The 17,512-nt window shown below is 32.7% G+C and overlaps 1 protein-coding gene across 1 annotated transcript; it reads left to right on the top strand.

The window, feature by feature from the left end:
- Positions 1–6,644: 6,644 nt before the first annotated feature.
- Positions 6,645–14,146, top strand: LOC108816476 (potassium transporter 5). The gene is made up of 9 exons (XM_018589054.2): positions 6,645–6,758; positions 7,064–7,147; positions 7,243–7,465; positions 11,188–11,436; positions 11,532–11,570; positions 11,740–12,000; positions 12,139–12,191; positions 12,386–12,500; positions 12,677–14,146. Exons 1-9 carry the CDS (start codon positions 6,684–6,686, stop codon positions 13,930–13,932), a joined length of 2,355 nt encoding a protein of 784 aa, XP_018444556.2. The 5' UTR covers positions 6,645–6,683; the 3' UTR covers positions 13,933–14,146.
- The last annotated feature ends 3,366 nt before the right edge of the window (positions 14,147–17,512 follow it).

Below are 17,512 nucleotides of genomic sequence, written 5' to 3'. Positions count from 1 at the left end.
ACAATATCGTGCAAGTGATGCAAAATACGGGAAAATGTCATGTGGTAATTGCAAGATCAGTAAAAAGAACTTTCGAGACTCCTAAAAGATAATGCACCACTCGTCCCATGGGATGGGGCCCACATGCCAAGTAAACAGACGTGACTGGCTCATTAGCAGTAGGTTGTCGACGCGTTACAAGAAGTATCAGAGAAAAACCCATACGAGTGTAAAGTTTATATGTGGGCTCATACTAACATAGGTAGCACTTTTCGGGCATAACGAATAAATTGCATTATGTGAGAAGGAAAATTGTAGCATTCCAGTTTGTGTATATGGAAATGTTTAAAATAATTGATTTGCATACCTATGTCACTAAAGTGTAGTTACCTTTTAATCACACATTCGTTTAAAACTCCAGGGTTAAACATGATTTAACCTAGAGTATGGAGAGGATGGATGACCTATGAGGAATTAATTTGATGTATTGTGTCATTGCTCCTGTGAACTTCAAAAGGAAGGATGAGAAGAAATATGAACGAGTTGACAAAACTATTTTCAGCTAGATGGGAAATATGATTTTGCTGTGGAAGATGAAGTAGCAGTAACTGAAAATGAAGAACCGGTTGAGCCTGTACTTAAAAGAATGGTCAATAGTAAGGAAAAGGATCATGATTCTAGGAAGAGACAACTACTTTGCCAATGTGCAACAGAACAGAAAACAGGTCTTGATGATGAAATGAAGACCTTTATTACGAGATTGTTCAACACTTCCTTCAACTAAATGAAGGAAGAGGTTCAGAAGCATGTGGATCATCGTTTTGACAAGCTTGACAGTGAGATTGCACAACTCAAGCAAACAGTGATATCAGCTATAATTTCAAGAAATGATGTCCCTGCATCCGAGAGGCCCCAGCCTTCGACAAGAATATGACCTCGTCCTAAAAGAAAGGTAAATAAGAAATGAAGTTTCATTTGTAATATTTTGTAACATGTTGTAATCTTTTAGCTAAGTTGTTTCAATATCAAACACAAGTCTGTAATATTTTGTGTACTTTTGAATATATGATATTCATGATCGTGTATTAATGTGTTTTGGGTTGTGTTATTAGCAGGATGAAAAATTATACGATGTAGAAATGACTGATTTTCAAGGGAATTTGCATAATGTAACTGTCTCCCAATCGTCAAACATTGATCTAGAGATGGGTACATAAGATTATTTATGGAAGACAATGGGAAGTCTTACACAAGATTCATATACGAAAGGACTCGATCCATCCCGAAAAGCAAAGGTTGATGATCCAATGGAATGTGATCCCATTGACTTCATTTAAGCCCAAGGAAACTACATTTCCATTTTTACGGGAGATAGATTTGCATGAGGATCGTTTAAAAGACAAGGATTACTCTTTGGTTTTCGTCCCCGAAGAATCTTGGGTCAAACTCGTTGAGTGACTTCACTTCCAAGTGAGTATTTTATATTTATTTTCATTTAATAGCAAAGTAGCTAATATCTTCGGGATATTTATCTCAAGGAACTTTAGATTGGACCTTCTATGTTTACAAAAGAGATGTCAGCACGTATAGTGGGACCTACAAAGTGGTTAAATAACTATGTAAGAGAATAGAAATTTGTACTTTATATGTTATTCGTTTTGGTCGTGTGTAGAAGGTAACAAGAACTTTTCAGGGAATTCATGTCATGTTATTCTTATACAGGGAGAGGATAACATTGCGACGATGGAAGGCAAATATGGTCGCTTTCATGAGCTGTGTATTCAGTAACCAAATCAAGTGTTCATACTCCACTTTTATAAAGGATAAGAATAAGTTTAAAGTAGAAGGATTTCTACAAGACTACGGGACAGGTCAACTTCCTCCTCATGGAAGAACAAAACTTGTGTGGGATGTGGACATCAGCCGTATGTATGTTCCTGTTTTTGTCCATGGTAACCACTGGATCTCTATGTGCATTAATTTTGTTTCTCGAACGACTGAAGTCTTCGATTGTGCCGGATTGAAACACCATAAAGATGTGGACCCTTTTGTGAAACTTATCCCTCGGATTGTGAAAGCTGTATAGTCAGCTGCGAAAAAGAAGCATCTCAACGTCATAACATATAAAATCGTGTACGTGCCAGTGCCATTCATAAACAAGAGTAGTAGTGACTGCGGAGTTTATGCACTGAAATTCATCGAGTGCCACACTCTAGGCTTGGATTTAACACTGGTGAACGACGACAACATTCGTGAAGCCAGCAGAAAATTGCATATGATCTTTCGGAAGCTGCAAAGTACACACCTCTGAAGACAATAACTTCTAATGTTATGGAGCTCGTTTAGTTTATGTTCTCTTTTATGATCTTTTGGATGTTGTCAAGTATTTGCGTTAGTCAGACGTAATGTGATGTATTTGAGTTTTATAACTTATTAGATATATCTGATTTTTATACATAATATGAGACAATATTTATACCCTAAGTGTTACAAAAAAAAATCTATACCCTAAGTAGACCCTAAATATATGATCGTATCTACACCCTAAGTAGACCGTCAACCCTAAACATAAATCAATCATCAGAACAATACCCCAAACCTGAAATGAAGTCAAAGTACTCAAAACATGTAGAAGATCACCTTAATAACATTAAACTGCTAAAATATTGACACTTCTTCACAATATCCAACAAAGCAAATCGCCTTTAGTAACATTTTACTAACAAAGCAAACCGTCTTTAGCAACATTTTACTAACATTTTAGTGAAAATAAACAAGTCGCCTTTAGTAACATTTTACTGCTAAAATGTTGACCCTTCTTTCCAATATCCAACAAAGAAAAATCATACATTATGTCCCTTTCTTCCTTTTATGTCACATATTTTCATCATCACTTTCATCCTGCTCAATGTCTTGTTCGTCGAAGTAGGTTTCACCAGCATTGACATCCGAATTTTCATTCAATGTATCATCTTCCTCTCTTATGGGCGCATCAGATGCTTAGTTATTCAAGTTTATACGTGCCTTCCTATTGGGATTCTCATCCTTTGACTGAAGACACACACACAAGCGCGTGGAATGTTTGGTCCTCACATAGATTATAAATTTTTAAATTACCGGTTGTTGCTGATGATAACCGTAGGAGACTCGAGAGTATTAATCTACTCAGAAGGTATGTAGCTCAACTCGATATTGACCAGGGTAAGATTAATTCCAAAGTCCTCGAAAACCATCCATTTTAGCTTCTCAAAGATTGAACTTCCATCCAAATTCAGTAACCTACTTCCTTTTGCTTCATCAGCAAGAAAAATCCATCTCTTTCTAATTGATGAGTTCCACTAACCACAAGAAGAATAGATATGCATCTTAGTAAATTAGATTGGCATAAGAAAAAAGAGAAGAAACAAAGAAGAGATCGTTGAGGAAGAAGACGTACAAAAACAATTTACAATCGATATTAGGTTAAAAATTGAAAAATTTAAAGAAAATACTTTCAAAATCCTCCAAATATCTACTAACCGTTTTTTTGGGCTATTCAAATTCGGTAGAAACAAGATTCTACCGGGGGAAAGATATAGAAGACAACGTAAAGCAAACATTCTGCTAACAATAGTTGAAAGAGAAATGGCAAAATTTAGAAACTACGAGTAGTTGAAGAAAGATTAAGGAGAAGGCGACCTGATCTGCCATCTTTTAGAAACAAGTACGAATAGTAGATTGTCTTTTCTACCATGGTAGATGGAAGAAAATTTGGCACACTACGTTTCCTAACTCCAGATTCTACCATCTACTTCACCGTAGATGGAAGATCACATCTTCTACCATTTTACCAATATATTTTTCATACGTGCTCACGTATGTTAAGATCATGTTTTATATTTTTCTTTACTTTTTTTTGTTTTTCAGTTAATTTATATGAATTTTTACAAAATGTAAAGGTAGTTATAGTCAAAAACTGCCGAAAGTTAATTTTGTTTAAGGAGATAATAACTAAGCTAAGTTGTTTCAAATTATTGCTTAACCTAGCTCAACCAGGGGCCTTCCGCCTCAGTGGTGAGAGACCATATATCGTTCATATATACTCTGTTTCTCTCCTTTGAAACCTACAATGTACGCTGGGTACCGGTGGGATGTAATTCAATAGCCATGGAAATTTCCAACAGCGTGATAAAGGACCAGCGGAAGCAATCATATGTTGCACATCAGGGACCTGCTTGGCTTCAGGATCGGATTCAGCGTGAAGCCTTTCTATCGTCTTAAAGGTTTCATCGTCCTTGAGTAGTGTATCTGAAGAAGAGGGGTCCTAGTGTTGGCGTCCTTAGCAATTTCTTCTTCCTTCATCTTTATCTGTTTTTCTTTTGGAGCCTAGGCTCCTTGGTAGCTCCTGCTGGTAGCTATTGTTTTTTTGTCTCTGTCTTTCCTCTGGTTTTCTTTGTTCTCTTCATTTTGTTGGTACTCTGCGTTCTAAACGCTAAACTTGAAGTTTTATCTATGACAAAAAAAAAAAAGTTGTTTCAAATTAGCAATTTTCTGCTACAACTATCTATCATATTATCAAACTGAATAAATGCAGATGCACACGTCACAGGTTCACTTTGCTTTTGCTGTTATGCTGTAATTTATTTTGATTAACAATCACAAACAAGAGATCTGAGCTTTTGATTTGATCCACATGCACCACTGCATGCCAAAAATGTGATGTATTTTTTTAAAAAATGTAATGTTATAATCAACCCAGTTTCCAAATGCAATGTTTTCGTTGTGCACAAGATCTACATCCATATTAGTGTGAGCCTTCAAACTTCATATTTATCAGAGTTCTGCTCTGATACAAGTTGCAATGCCTCACTACCTACAGCTAGCAGATTTGTAACATCCCGAGTTGTGATATAAGAAAATGTTTAAAAGAATTGATTTGGCTACCTATGTCACCAAAGTTGACTTACCTTTTTCGTCAGACATCCGTTTAGAACTCTAGAGTTAAGCGTGCTTGAGCTGGAGTAGTGAAAGGATGGATGACCTATCGGGAAGTGATTCGTGATACCGTGTAAGTGAGGCCAATGCACGTGGAAAGGTCGAGTGGTGATTGCAGGGTCAGTAAACAATGATTTCGAGTCTTGAAAATTAACGACCGACCGTCGGATGGGATGAGGTCCACGGGCCGAGAGAGCGGACGTGGGTGGCCCATTAGCCGTAGGCGGGTCGGGGCGTTACAAGTGGTATCAGAGCTGGTTAGCCGTCTCAGTTCTGACCTGAGAGGCGTTTTGAGACCTGTCGTGGGGCGCAACGAGGACGTTGCGTTCTTTGAGAGGGGGTGAATTGTAACATCCCGAGTTGTGATATAAGAAAATGTTTAAGAGAATTGATTTGGCTACCTATGTCACCAAAGTTGACTTACTTTTTCCGTCACACATTCGTTTAGAACTCCAGAGTTAAGCGTGCTTGAGCTGGAATAGTGGAAGGATGGGTGATCTATCGGGAAGTGATTGGCGATACCATGTAAGTGAGGCCAATGCACGGGGAAAGGTCGAGTGGTGATTGCAGGGTCAGTAAACAATGATTTCGAGCCTTGGAAAATTAACGACTGACCGTCGGATGGGATGGGACCCACGGGCCAAGAGAATGGACATGGGTGGCCCATTAGCCGTAGGCGGGTCGGGCGTTACAAGATTCCTATGCATGTTCTCTTGGCATGTAAATCTCACTCTGAGACGTCTCCGGTTTGTTATTGTGTAGAGATTTGATATATTTTTTTACTGACCATGAATTTATCATGTATTTTTTCACGTTCTTTGATCTCATTCATATAATTTCTAAATCATTTTTCGATTATATACTTACTCCGAATAAAAAAATTAGCTTGAAAAAATAAAATATTTGTGTACTACTCCACTGCTTCTCTTGCCTTCCCCACAGTCCAAGCCTGAGTTTCAACTAGTCCAGCTCAGTTTCATTTAATCTTACGATTTTTATGACAGGTAAACTAAAAACTAAACGCATTTTGGTGATACAGGTAAGTAAATCAATTTTTTTTTTTAAATTCTATATGCACCACCATATTATAGGAATCGAGATGTTACAGTAAAATCTTGCAAGAAATATATACGTGAGAAAGTTATTTGTGTTATTTGTGATACAAACAATCTATGAAATCAAATTCGATAGTGACTTTAAACACAGACCGACTTAGTATAGATCACAACTCTCGCGGAATAGTTACATCTTAATCATATTTACGCCACACAAAAAAATGCACATGAAAATATGAAAATCCCAAAAATACAGACGCAAAAAGTTCCAATGAAATAAACATAAATTTTACGCCCAGAACTCTTTAAACCCATTTTGTTCCCCTAATCCAACGATTAGGAAACAATAAGCAATAGCCCCACTCTTTAGTTTTTTTTTTTTGTGCGACGCCCCACTCTTTAGTTTAGTTCCTAAAACATTTGGCATCAAAATTGTATACTATAATGTAGATTTAAATAGCTTAGAAGTTTCAACAGCCGGTAATACGTGTTTGAGACGCGTCCCTACCACATTAATTAACTCTATTCCCTAAACTGGTTGAGTATTTTGGGTGTTTGTTTAATCAGAAGTCAGCATACTAACTCCTATAAAGACCACTAGAAACAGAACCGATTAAAAGCATCTAATTAGCAATCTCTCCCAAGTGTCACAGTATTACAAACAAATACAATAAAATGGATGGCGAGGAACATCAAATAAATGATGAAATTAATAACCATGACCATGAGCAGAAGTTGAAAGAGAAAAAGGTATTATTTCATTCCGCTTACAATATATCATCTCTCTTCTTGCTGTGGTTATATATAGGTTAAGTTGATCGTTTAGTGCCTATCAAATTATCAGTATCTAATCTAAATAGTATATAACTTTATTTTCTTGGTGCTAAAAAATCAAAAGCGCCTGGAACATCTTTTTGATTTCATGATGATAAAAAGAATAGTTATCATACCAGGAAACTGTTTATCAAAGCTCAGCCTTGTATTATTGTTTTTCTATCGCGTCATCAAAGTCATATTTCACAGCACTTTGTTGTTGTTGTTTGGTTATTAATCAGAAGTCATGGGGAAAACTGTTTCGGCCCGATTCCTTCAGCATAGAGGCCGGAAAAGCTCCAACCAATACTCGTCATGCTTCATTGGTACGTATCTAAATATAACTCTTCGTGTGCGATATATGGAGTATATATAGGATGATCTTTGTTTGTAAAAAATATACATACTTTGGATGAAATAGATGAGCTGGAGAACGACGATGAGTTTAGCATTCCAGAGCCTAGGAGTGGTGTACGGAGACATCGGGACATCGCCGTTATATGTGTATGCAAGTACTTTCACTGAAGGCATCCAAGACAAAGATGATATCATCGGCGTTCTTTCGCTCATCATCTACACTCTTACTCTCGTCGCACTTCTCAAATACGTTTTTATTGTCCTTCAAGCTAACGATAACGGAGAAGGTACCTTTTCTTCTTTTCTAGACGGTTAATTTTTCATTATTTTCTTCTCAAAAACCAAAAAATTGTTTTACTATACTATTGTTTGTTAATATATAAAGGTCAACATAACTTTCTTTCTAAATTTCATGTGACAAAAAAAAACTTTCTTTCTAAATTTAAAGATGAAAGACTATACTTTTGTTAATACAATATGATCAAATCATTTGTTAAACAAAGCTATAATCATATATAAAAAAGTCTTAACTATGAAATGGAAAGAGCAAATTGGCTTAAGTTTGGGAATAATGCTTTTTATGTATATGATTAATGTTTACTTATAATCAGGGTCCGAAAGAAGCTATTGTAAGAGCATGTGCAATGGTGGATTTGTGGATGGAATCTTTAGGAATTGTTTAATCATTTTTTTTTTAGAATAGTTAAGGAGTTGAGTGAAATTAGTGTGTACAGTGGTGATATCCAATTAGAAATCTTTAAAAATAAAAAATTAATATTTTTTCAAATTTGAAAATTACTTTTATTTATTGCATGATAGAAATAATAAAAACAATAATTAAAGTCATAGATACATAAATTATTAATTATCATTACCAAATTTGTTCCGTATATGCTTAACTAAATCTTTTTCAATTGTTCATGTATATGCGCATCCCGAAGCTCTTGTAACGTGCGGCTTGACTTATTCTCTAAAAATATTGACTCAGTTATCGCCAATGATCGATGGAGTAAAATGTAGTTATCATATAACTTGATAGAACCGATGAAAACATGATTTATGTAATACTATAATTCGTGAAAAAGGAAGTAATGGTATATTTTAACCTAGAAAAAGAATTAAGCACACGATGGACGTCGCGCTTTATTGGATCCACATTCCTTGGATCTATGAAGAATCGTTAATAAATAATCAAAACTTGACATAGCTTTCATATAATATATTATGTAGCTAAAAAAATAAAATGGAAATTGGAAATATAGACCAAAATTTAGTATGTTTAACCTTATATAATAATAATTTTTATCACATTTTTGTTTTTATTGTTCTACTATTCATCAAAATTAATGAAATAAATAGTTTCAGTAATACAAAATTATGAAAATAGGAACAATGGGAAAAAAATACTCATATCAATGTAGTAGTATTTTTTTAGGTTCTAAAACTTGTTAAATAAAAATTTTAAATTTTATTCTTCAATAGTATATTTTATATTCTACAAAAATAACATAGTAGAAATTGAATTCCAAGTTTTGTTTGGTAATCAACTTTTATTAGAATAACTAATTACAGATTTTAGACTTTGCTAAATTTCTTTTGAATTTTTGTTCTTAACCTTTGACTCTAAATTTGTAGGAATATGCAATCTACAAACAACTCAAAAGTTCGAGATTATAGTAGAATATAATTTTGAACCCCTTGTCTTATTTCTACCCCGAGTAGAAAATGTAATCATGACAAAATATCTAAAAAAATATGGGAAGTGCAGTTACAAAATATTTAAAATATATGGAACTTTTTCATATACAATCATTTTTATGTACAAAAAAAAATCAAAATTCGTTTATTTCCATATATATTCAAATACTTAAATTTTTATTTCCATCTATGCAAATGTTTTCACTTTTGATTGGTCTTATTTTCAATTAAGTTTTTTATATTTTAATTGTCTTATATATCAAAAACAAAAAATCTAAATTAGTTTACTTATATATATATGCAAATCAGTTTTAAAAATGCAAAATTTATTTTTCATTATGTTTTTATTGGTTTATTATTTCCAATACAATTGAAAATATATGCAAAACTTTTTTGTTTCCATATATACAAATATTTTAATTTTTATTAGTTTTACTTTAAATTAAGTTCTTAATGTATAGAAATAAGTTTTGAAATTATACTTTAAATGATAAATGAATGGCTATGTTGGGTTTAAGCAAATCAATATAATTAAAACAGCAAACATTTTTATGACATCCCCTTGGCTTTTCAAACTATTTACACGAGTGCCATTATCATTTATTTTTTAAAAACAAATATTATGGTAACTATTTTAATTGAGAAGATTTAGTTCCTATTAATATGGAAAATTTGGTACACTACAGATACTATTTTCCTATTAATATGCAACATAAATTAATTAATGAATTTTAATACATTAAGAGTTTTTAGTATATTCGACAATTTTTAAAAAAATGATAACTTCAAAATACTACACAAGATTACAATTAATAGTAAAATAAGTCTTATACACGTTAGAAACAATATCCTAATATTTTTTCACAAATAAAAAAATCCTACTTAACTACTAAAATTAATATATCGACACTGTCTTATTAATACTATGTCTTCAAATAATATTAAGATCCGAAATAACCAATAAATTATATCAGTTTTCGAGATATATGATCAATATACGCGGTATTAGTATATAAATTATATATCATTTTGTTCAAATTTAATAAAATTTTAAAATATAAAAATTAAAAATATGTTTAAGTCAGTTTTTTAAAAAATTTATGCGGACTTTGTACCCGACTGCTTTAGTCATTTTGTTATTGGGTCGGCTGCAAGTAAAATGTATGTCAATAGTTTATTCAATTTAATAAATAATTATACATATCAATATTAAAATACAAAAAAATAATGTTAAAAATTTAGTAAAATTTTAAATATATTTTTCTATATTTTTTGTTTCACATAAAATATAAAAAAATTAAACAGTTTTTGTAACAGTTGGAGTTACCACATATAATACAAAGTACAATAAAATTAAAATGGCTAAGTATTTAAATATCTAATGAAAACATTGAGATTATATTTTAAATTAAAAAAATAACAAGTTAAATCAAATTGGGTTACACACCGATTATTTTTTAATTAAACTGGTAGCATCGGGTTTTTGCTATTTTTGGGTTTATTGAAGTTTTAAATAATGGTTATTTTTTTAAACTCAAGCTAAATTATATATTGGATTAATAGATTTACCGGTTAGATCGTGAGTACATATTGAATACGGGTCTAGATTGAGTTTTAAAACCGCGGATTTAAATGCAAAAAGTTAAATAGACAGTATACCATACACTTTATAATATTGTTAAAGGAATTTCACATCATAAAGTATCACGCGTTTTTAAAGCACGGATCAAAATCTAGTATTTTATTAAAGGGACAAATTTATGTTTTTCTTTTTTTTAGAAAGGGCTTTTCAAACTTATGTTGTATTATCTTATAAAGACAAATATGCTAAATGTTTGGTCTATATTTCTAAATTTCTAAAAAAATAAAAGCAATTATTACCATTGACTTTTTAATGTGTGACGGACGTCCCCTAGATCAAAAGATTTGTATAGATTCTAATAATTGTACGATGTCGAACGTTGTAAAATTGAATAATAAGAAGTGACGCGATTCGCAGGATCCAACAATGACTAGGTTCCTAATAAGTAAGCGCGTCTAAAATTCGTACAAGTACCGCGTTGACTTTTTTATATATAGTTTTTTGTTATTTCTAGTTATATATAATTTTCAATTATAACTAATAAGTTTTCAATTCTAACAAGTATGTTAATATGGTTAAATGTTCGCAATTCTTTAGATTATATATTTTACTTTGTTTTATGTATATATTATTATTTCTAGCATAGTAAGACATGATATTAGAGATATGTGTCATGAAAATTTATACATGCCAAACTGTCAACCCATATAACAAAGTTTGTGATCGCAGGAGGAACATTTGCACTGTACTCATTGATATGTCGGTATGCAAAAACGGGACTTATCCCAAACCAAGAGCCCGAAGATAGAGAACTCTCAAACTATACACTTGAACTTCCAAACACAAAGCACAGAAGAGCCCATAAGATCAAAGAGAAGCTCGAGAATTTCAAATTCGCTAAGATCACACTCTTCCTAGTCACTATTATGGGCACCTCTATGGTCATTGGTGATGGTATTCTTACACCTTCAATCTCAGGTACGCACCTAAGAAAACAGTTAAGCAACATGACGTCAAATATTCTCCAGAATTATATTACTTAACAAATTTCATGTTTTTTTTACTTGATCCAGTACTTTCAGCAGTAAGCGGAATCAAATCGCTCGGGCAAAGTAAACTCACCCATCCATCTTCTAGCTTATTTTCTAATTGATATATGTTATAATATTAACTGCTCTTGTTTTTGAGTTGGCAGCATATGAATCCTCGCAATATAAAAATGTAACAGTTTAACCTATATAAAAATGTGATCTAATGGCATTTGATGATGGTAATGTGCAGACACGGTCGTTGGTGTTTCAGTTGCAATCTTAATTCTACTATTCGCATTTCAGCGGTTTGGAACGGATAAAGTTGGATTCTCGTTTGCCCCGATCATCCTTCTATGGTTCACATTTCTGACGGGAATTGGTCTAGCTAATCTGTCCAAGCATGGCTTTACCGTCCTAAAAGCACTTAATCCACTCTATATTATTCAATACTTTATAAGAAACGGTAGAAAGGGTTGGATTTCCCTCGGAGGTGTCTTCCTCTGCATCACTGGTGAGAATCCATAAAACGATTTTATATGTATTATATAATTCCAAATATCAAATATATATATATATATGTATAATATACTTTTTACCAAAAAAATATCAAATATACTTTGTAATGATTGAAAGTAATTTGTTGAATCAGGAACGGAGGCCATGTTTGCTGATCTAGGTCATTTCAGTGTTCGAGCTGTACAGGTGATTTTTATGTCCCTACCCTAGCTATATAAGTAAAGAGAAAATCTTAAACATAGACATATATATCACACTGGAACTGAAAATTAAGAGAAATTGGACCAATTAATTCACTCATTGCAAACTGATTTAAAAAATCATCACACATGTTTTGGTGTTTAATTTACTGACCTAGTTTTTCCCAAAATATGTTGCAGATTAGTTTCTCATGTATCGCATATCCAGCGCTGTTAACAATATATTGCGGGCAGGCTGCATACCTGACCAAAAATACTTCGAACGTTTCAAATACTTTCTATGACTCTATCCCAGGTTTGTTTATCTCAAACTTTGTTTTTTTCCTCAAATTATATAATTCAGCAAATTAAAAGTGCATACAAACAATGTTCTTAGTGGTTGTTTATGAATATGCACCTCAAAATAAAATCGTAAAAAGATGATTCCTACTCCGTTTTAATCTAGATATCTAACAAAATAACACTTAACAGATCCGTTTTACTGGCCAACATTTGTGGTGGCGGTGGCAGCATCGATTATAGCAAGCCAAGCTATGATATCCGGTGCCTTCTCAGTCATCTCGCAGTCTCTACGTATGGGTTGTTTCCCTCGAGTGAAAGTGGTTCACACGTCGGCTAAGTACGAGGGACAAGTATACATCCCTGAGATCAACTACTTCCTCATGGTCGCATGTGTGGCTGTTACTCTCGCCTTCAAGACCACCGAGAAGATAGGACACGCTTATGGAATCGCGGTGGTAACCGTCATGGTCATCACGACCTTCATGGTGACTCTCATAATGCTTGTTATTTGGAAGACCAACATAGTGTGGATCGCTATGTTCTTGATAATCTTCGGCTCCATAGAGATGTTATACATTTCTTCGGTTATGTACAAGTTCACGAGCGGTGGTTATCTACCGCTTGCGATAACGGTAGTTTTGATGGCAGTAATGGCGATTTGGCAATACGTTCACGTTCTCAAGTACCGGTACGAACTCAGTGAGAAGATATCTGGTGAAACCGCTATACAAATGGCTACAAGTCCCGACATAAACCGTGTTCCAGGCATTGCTCTATTCTACACGGAGCTTGTTCATGGCATAACCCCGTTGTTCTCTCACTATATCTCAAATCTTTCTTCGGTCCATAATGTTTTCGTCTTGATATCCATCAAGTCACTTCCCGTGAGCCGTGTGACACCATCAGAACGATTCCTTTTCCGTTACGTGGAGCCCAAGGATTTTGGAATGTTTCGATGTGTTGTGAGGTATGGTTACAAGGAAGACATCGAAGAGCCAGATGAGTTTGAGCGTCAGTTTGTTCATTACTTAAAGGAGTTCATCCATCACGAGTACTTCATTTCTGGAGGAGAAGTGGAAGAGACGGAGAAAGAGGAGGAAACAAATGTTCAGACTACGCTTGTTCCTTTGTCTAACTCTGTTCCTTCCTCCGGGCGGATCGGGTCCGCGCATTCATCTTCCTCAGACAAGATTAGGTCGGGAAGGGTCGTTCAGGTGCAATCCGTGGAGAATCAGAAGGATCTGGTGGAGAAAGCTAGAGAGAAAGGAATGGTTTATCTAATGGGAGAGACTGAAATTACGGCGGATAAGGATTCTTCTCTGTTTAAGAAGCTTATAGTAAACCATGCTTACAATTTCTTGAAGAAAAATTGCCGAGAAGGAGACAAAGCACTTGCGATTCCAAGGTCAAAGCTTCTTAAGGTTGGCATGACTTATGAGCTGTAAGATTCGCTAACTCGTCTATTTTCTTTGTGTGTCTATCTGTGTGATTTAAACGCGTGGCTTAAGTTGTGACTTAAATTCTCCATGTCACCATGTTTCAGCGACGCTTGGTTTGTTTTGTTTTTCTTTTAATTATGGTACTGTGTATGGTGATCTTTTGGTTTTGTGAATGTCACTGTATTTATTGAAAGAAATCATGAACCAAGTAGATTTGAGCTCTACAAGACCTTACTTAGATGAAAATGAGATATTTAAAAAGAGAAAATAGATATCTCATAGAGCTTTATTAAAATATACTAAAAAGGAAACAAGATTAAACTGAATGTACATTTTAACTATGAATCAAAATTATTGGAATAGAAATGGATGAAACAGAATGAATGAAATTAAAGTATAAATGAAATATATTCATTCCTAAACAAAACTGTAGAGTAATGTTTAGGAATTGTTTTATTTGTATATTTTTTGAAATGATTGTAGAATTGATGGAATGAGTATTTTCTTCCCTTCAAACTAAATGAAACAAATTAAGGAATTAATAGAACAAGTCATTTCACATATATCTCACCAAAACGAGATAAAATCAAGCAACCTGTATTTGAAAAAGCAACCATTCAAATTATATGGTAAACAAACTCAACTCAATTTTGAAAAAAAAAAAAAAAACAAACTCAACTCAAGCGACCTGTATTTGAAATACAACTTCATACACTATATGACTCTTGACCTCTGTCCGTTTGCAACTGCTTACTTAATTATATAATTCTGACCGTGTGATTTGGACATGAAGCTGGTCTTTCAAAAGTAAGCTTTAACAACCCGTCCCATGGAACACCTGTCCATCGACTCCAGGTTCACAGCGCTGCAGTGCACCGACTCCAACTTCTCCATAATTAGGTTGTTGGTGAGACTCGAACCCAGGTCCTCACCTTTAACAATTCTCCCACAGGACAAACTGTCACCAATTGACCTGCAGATCAATTGGTGACAGCTTAACCTGTGGGAGAGTTGTTAAAGGGTGAGGATCTGGGTTCGTGTTGGTGTTATGGAGATAGTGAGATCTCATAATGGAGGGACTGGGATCGGTGCGTTGCAGCGTTGTGAACCTGGAATCCATGGGCAGGTGTTCCACGGGACGGGTTGTTACATAAAAAATCGACTTTTATTGTGACAACCTGTCCTGCGGAACCATCTGCCCGTAGACCCAAGCTCACAGCGCTGCAGCGCACCGACCCCAACCCTTCAATTATGAGTTCTCACTAACTCCATTATTAGGTTGTTGGTGAGACTCGAACCCAGGTCCTCACCTTTTAACAACTCTTCCACATAACAAACTGTCACCAATTAACACTAGTTAATTAAACTAGAATAGATTTGTCTGTTTATAACTTTGATCTTATAGTTTTCTTTTCTTAGAGCATCTAATATATAATATTAATTATTTAATTTAATAATTGCAAATTAAAATATATAAAAAACAAAGTAATAGAACAAAGCAATAGGAAGAAGACACCTTACATTTGAATTTCTTAATTGTCAGAAATAATTTATATGCAGAGAGACTTATGGCACTAATTCTTATTTTCTTTTTACTATTTGCACTTAAAGTTATAAATAAGATGATGAGAAACTATGCTAGAACTCATCAATAATCATGCTCTCTTATGCTTTTAAATGTATTTAATATAAAACTAACACTGCCTAACCATCTAATCTAGTTTATAATAAAATACAGTTTATGTTTAATAATTGAACATGTATGTAGCTTATGTTTTATTTATTTATTTATTAAACTAACAATTTATGTAGTTTGTAAAATATTTTAAATACATGTATAATACATAATCAACTCTATATTTAGTAAAACGTATTAATTAAAAAGGTATTCATCCAAATATAATTTAATTTCATCTTTCTATTTATGTACTTTATACAATATTTTTAAAATATGTATAATATATAATCAGTGTTATATTTATTAAAATGTTAAAATGTATAAAAACGTATAAAAATATTCATAAAATATAATTTAAATTTCATATTTTAATTTTATATAAAATGAAAATATCCAAAACAAATTTCTAGTTTTAGGTTTTGCATCTTAGATACTAACTAGATGCATTCTTGTGAGTTTATAAAACAATATCTAAATTCATTTGATAACATATTATTAAGAAGAACATGTACATATGTTAATAATATTAATTTAAAATATATTTTATTAAATAATTATTATTTTAGAATAACATAATTTTCTTTCACTTTAAAATATAAGTTTACGAAGTAAAATTTTTTAAATTTTTAATTTTGCGGGAAAACACTAGATTTAAAGTTCTGGTAAAATATGCAATTTTATAGTTTTGGCGAAAAATATAGTTTTATAGATTCTTGTTTCAACTTCATCCAATATATCTAAATAGTTTAAATGAGTTTTATTTTGCATTTCTTTCCTTTTTTCGTCTAAAAGTGTTTTCTAATTGGAAAAAATGAACAATACTTGATAATTGTATCTAGATGCTGCATATATATATATACTGAATCAAACAATTCCATTAGTACCTATCGTTGGGCGCTAGGGTTTAGACTAACACTGGGTTAGCATGGAACAAAACGATGTCTACCAGTCAAGACCTTAGTATCTAAACCTTTTTTGCAAAACCTAGGAATTTCTTACATTAACAAGTAAATTGGGTTCCAAGCTAAACTTTTGTATCAAACGTTCATTAGTCATTTAATGATTTACATTTTTAGGAAAAATATGTTTTACACTGTTATTTCTTTCTTTTCAAACATGATTATATATTCATTTGCACATATCTTACCTTAGTCGTTGCGATTATTAGGTCTTTGTAAAAGGGTGAATTTGTGGTATAACTATAGTAAGGGATGACATTTACCAAATGATCATGAAGTTCGGATGTGACAATTTCACACAAAAATTGACCAAATGGTCATTCTCCGCACGTGGAGTGCATCAAGAGCGATTTACAAAATTATACTATACTATATTTATTATACAAATAGTATAAAATAATTGATTATGGTTATTGGTACATAAGGTTGAAAAAAGAAGCAATGGATGATATGAGGAAACAATGGATGACGACAGTATTATAGAAAATAATGACACCAATGACGAAACAACCAAAAATAGATATAGTGTTAATGTTAAAAATAAAAGGGAAAATTTCCAAAACAGAACAAAAATTCAACATGGTTGTTGCTATAGTATAAAACCATAATTTAGTTGTCTTTTTCGTATAGTCTTTTTCATAATTCCAAAATAATCCTTGATTAATCTAATTAAACACATTAAAATAATATATATTTTTTTAAATTAGCTAAAAACGTTTTAAAAAGGGAAAATAAAAATCAAACTTTTTAAAAAGTTTTTAATAAAAATAAAATTCGTAAACTTATAAAATAAAAGTAATATACAAATCATTTTAATAAAAAACGTTACATACAATTTATAAAAAACGTTTTACAAATTTTATATTTATAAAAGGTTTAAATGTTTTTGGTAAAACTTTAATACTATAAATTTTGTAAACTTTATAAAAACAAAAAGAAAAATAAAACT

Source organism: Raphanus sativus, chromosome 7 (assembly GCF_000801105.2).
Source record: "Raphanus sativus cultivar WK10039 chromosome 7, ASM80110v3, whole genome shotgun sequence".
Classification (NCBI taxonomy): Eukaryota; Viridiplantae; Streptophyta; class Magnoliopsida; order Brassicales; family Brassicaceae; genus Raphanus; species Raphanus sativus.
The sequence above is the reverse complement of the archived record's forward strand: the minus strand, read 5'-3'. Positions and strand labels throughout refer to the sequence as shown.

Excerpts from the sequence above, each read along its gene's own strand:
- LOC108816476 (XM_018589054.2), top strand. The coding sequence starts at position 6,684 with ATGGATGGCGAGGAACATCAAATAAATGATGAAATTAATAACCATGAC. Across the intron at positions 11,571-11,739 it reads AATCAAATCGCTCGGGCAAA|ACACGGTCGTTGGTGTTTCA; the intron begins GTAAACTCACCC and ends GGTAATGTGCAG. Across the intron at positions 12,001-12,138 it reads TGTCTTCCTCTGCATCACTG|GAACGGAGGCCATGTTTGCT; the intron begins GTGAGAATCCAT and ends TTGTTGAATCAG.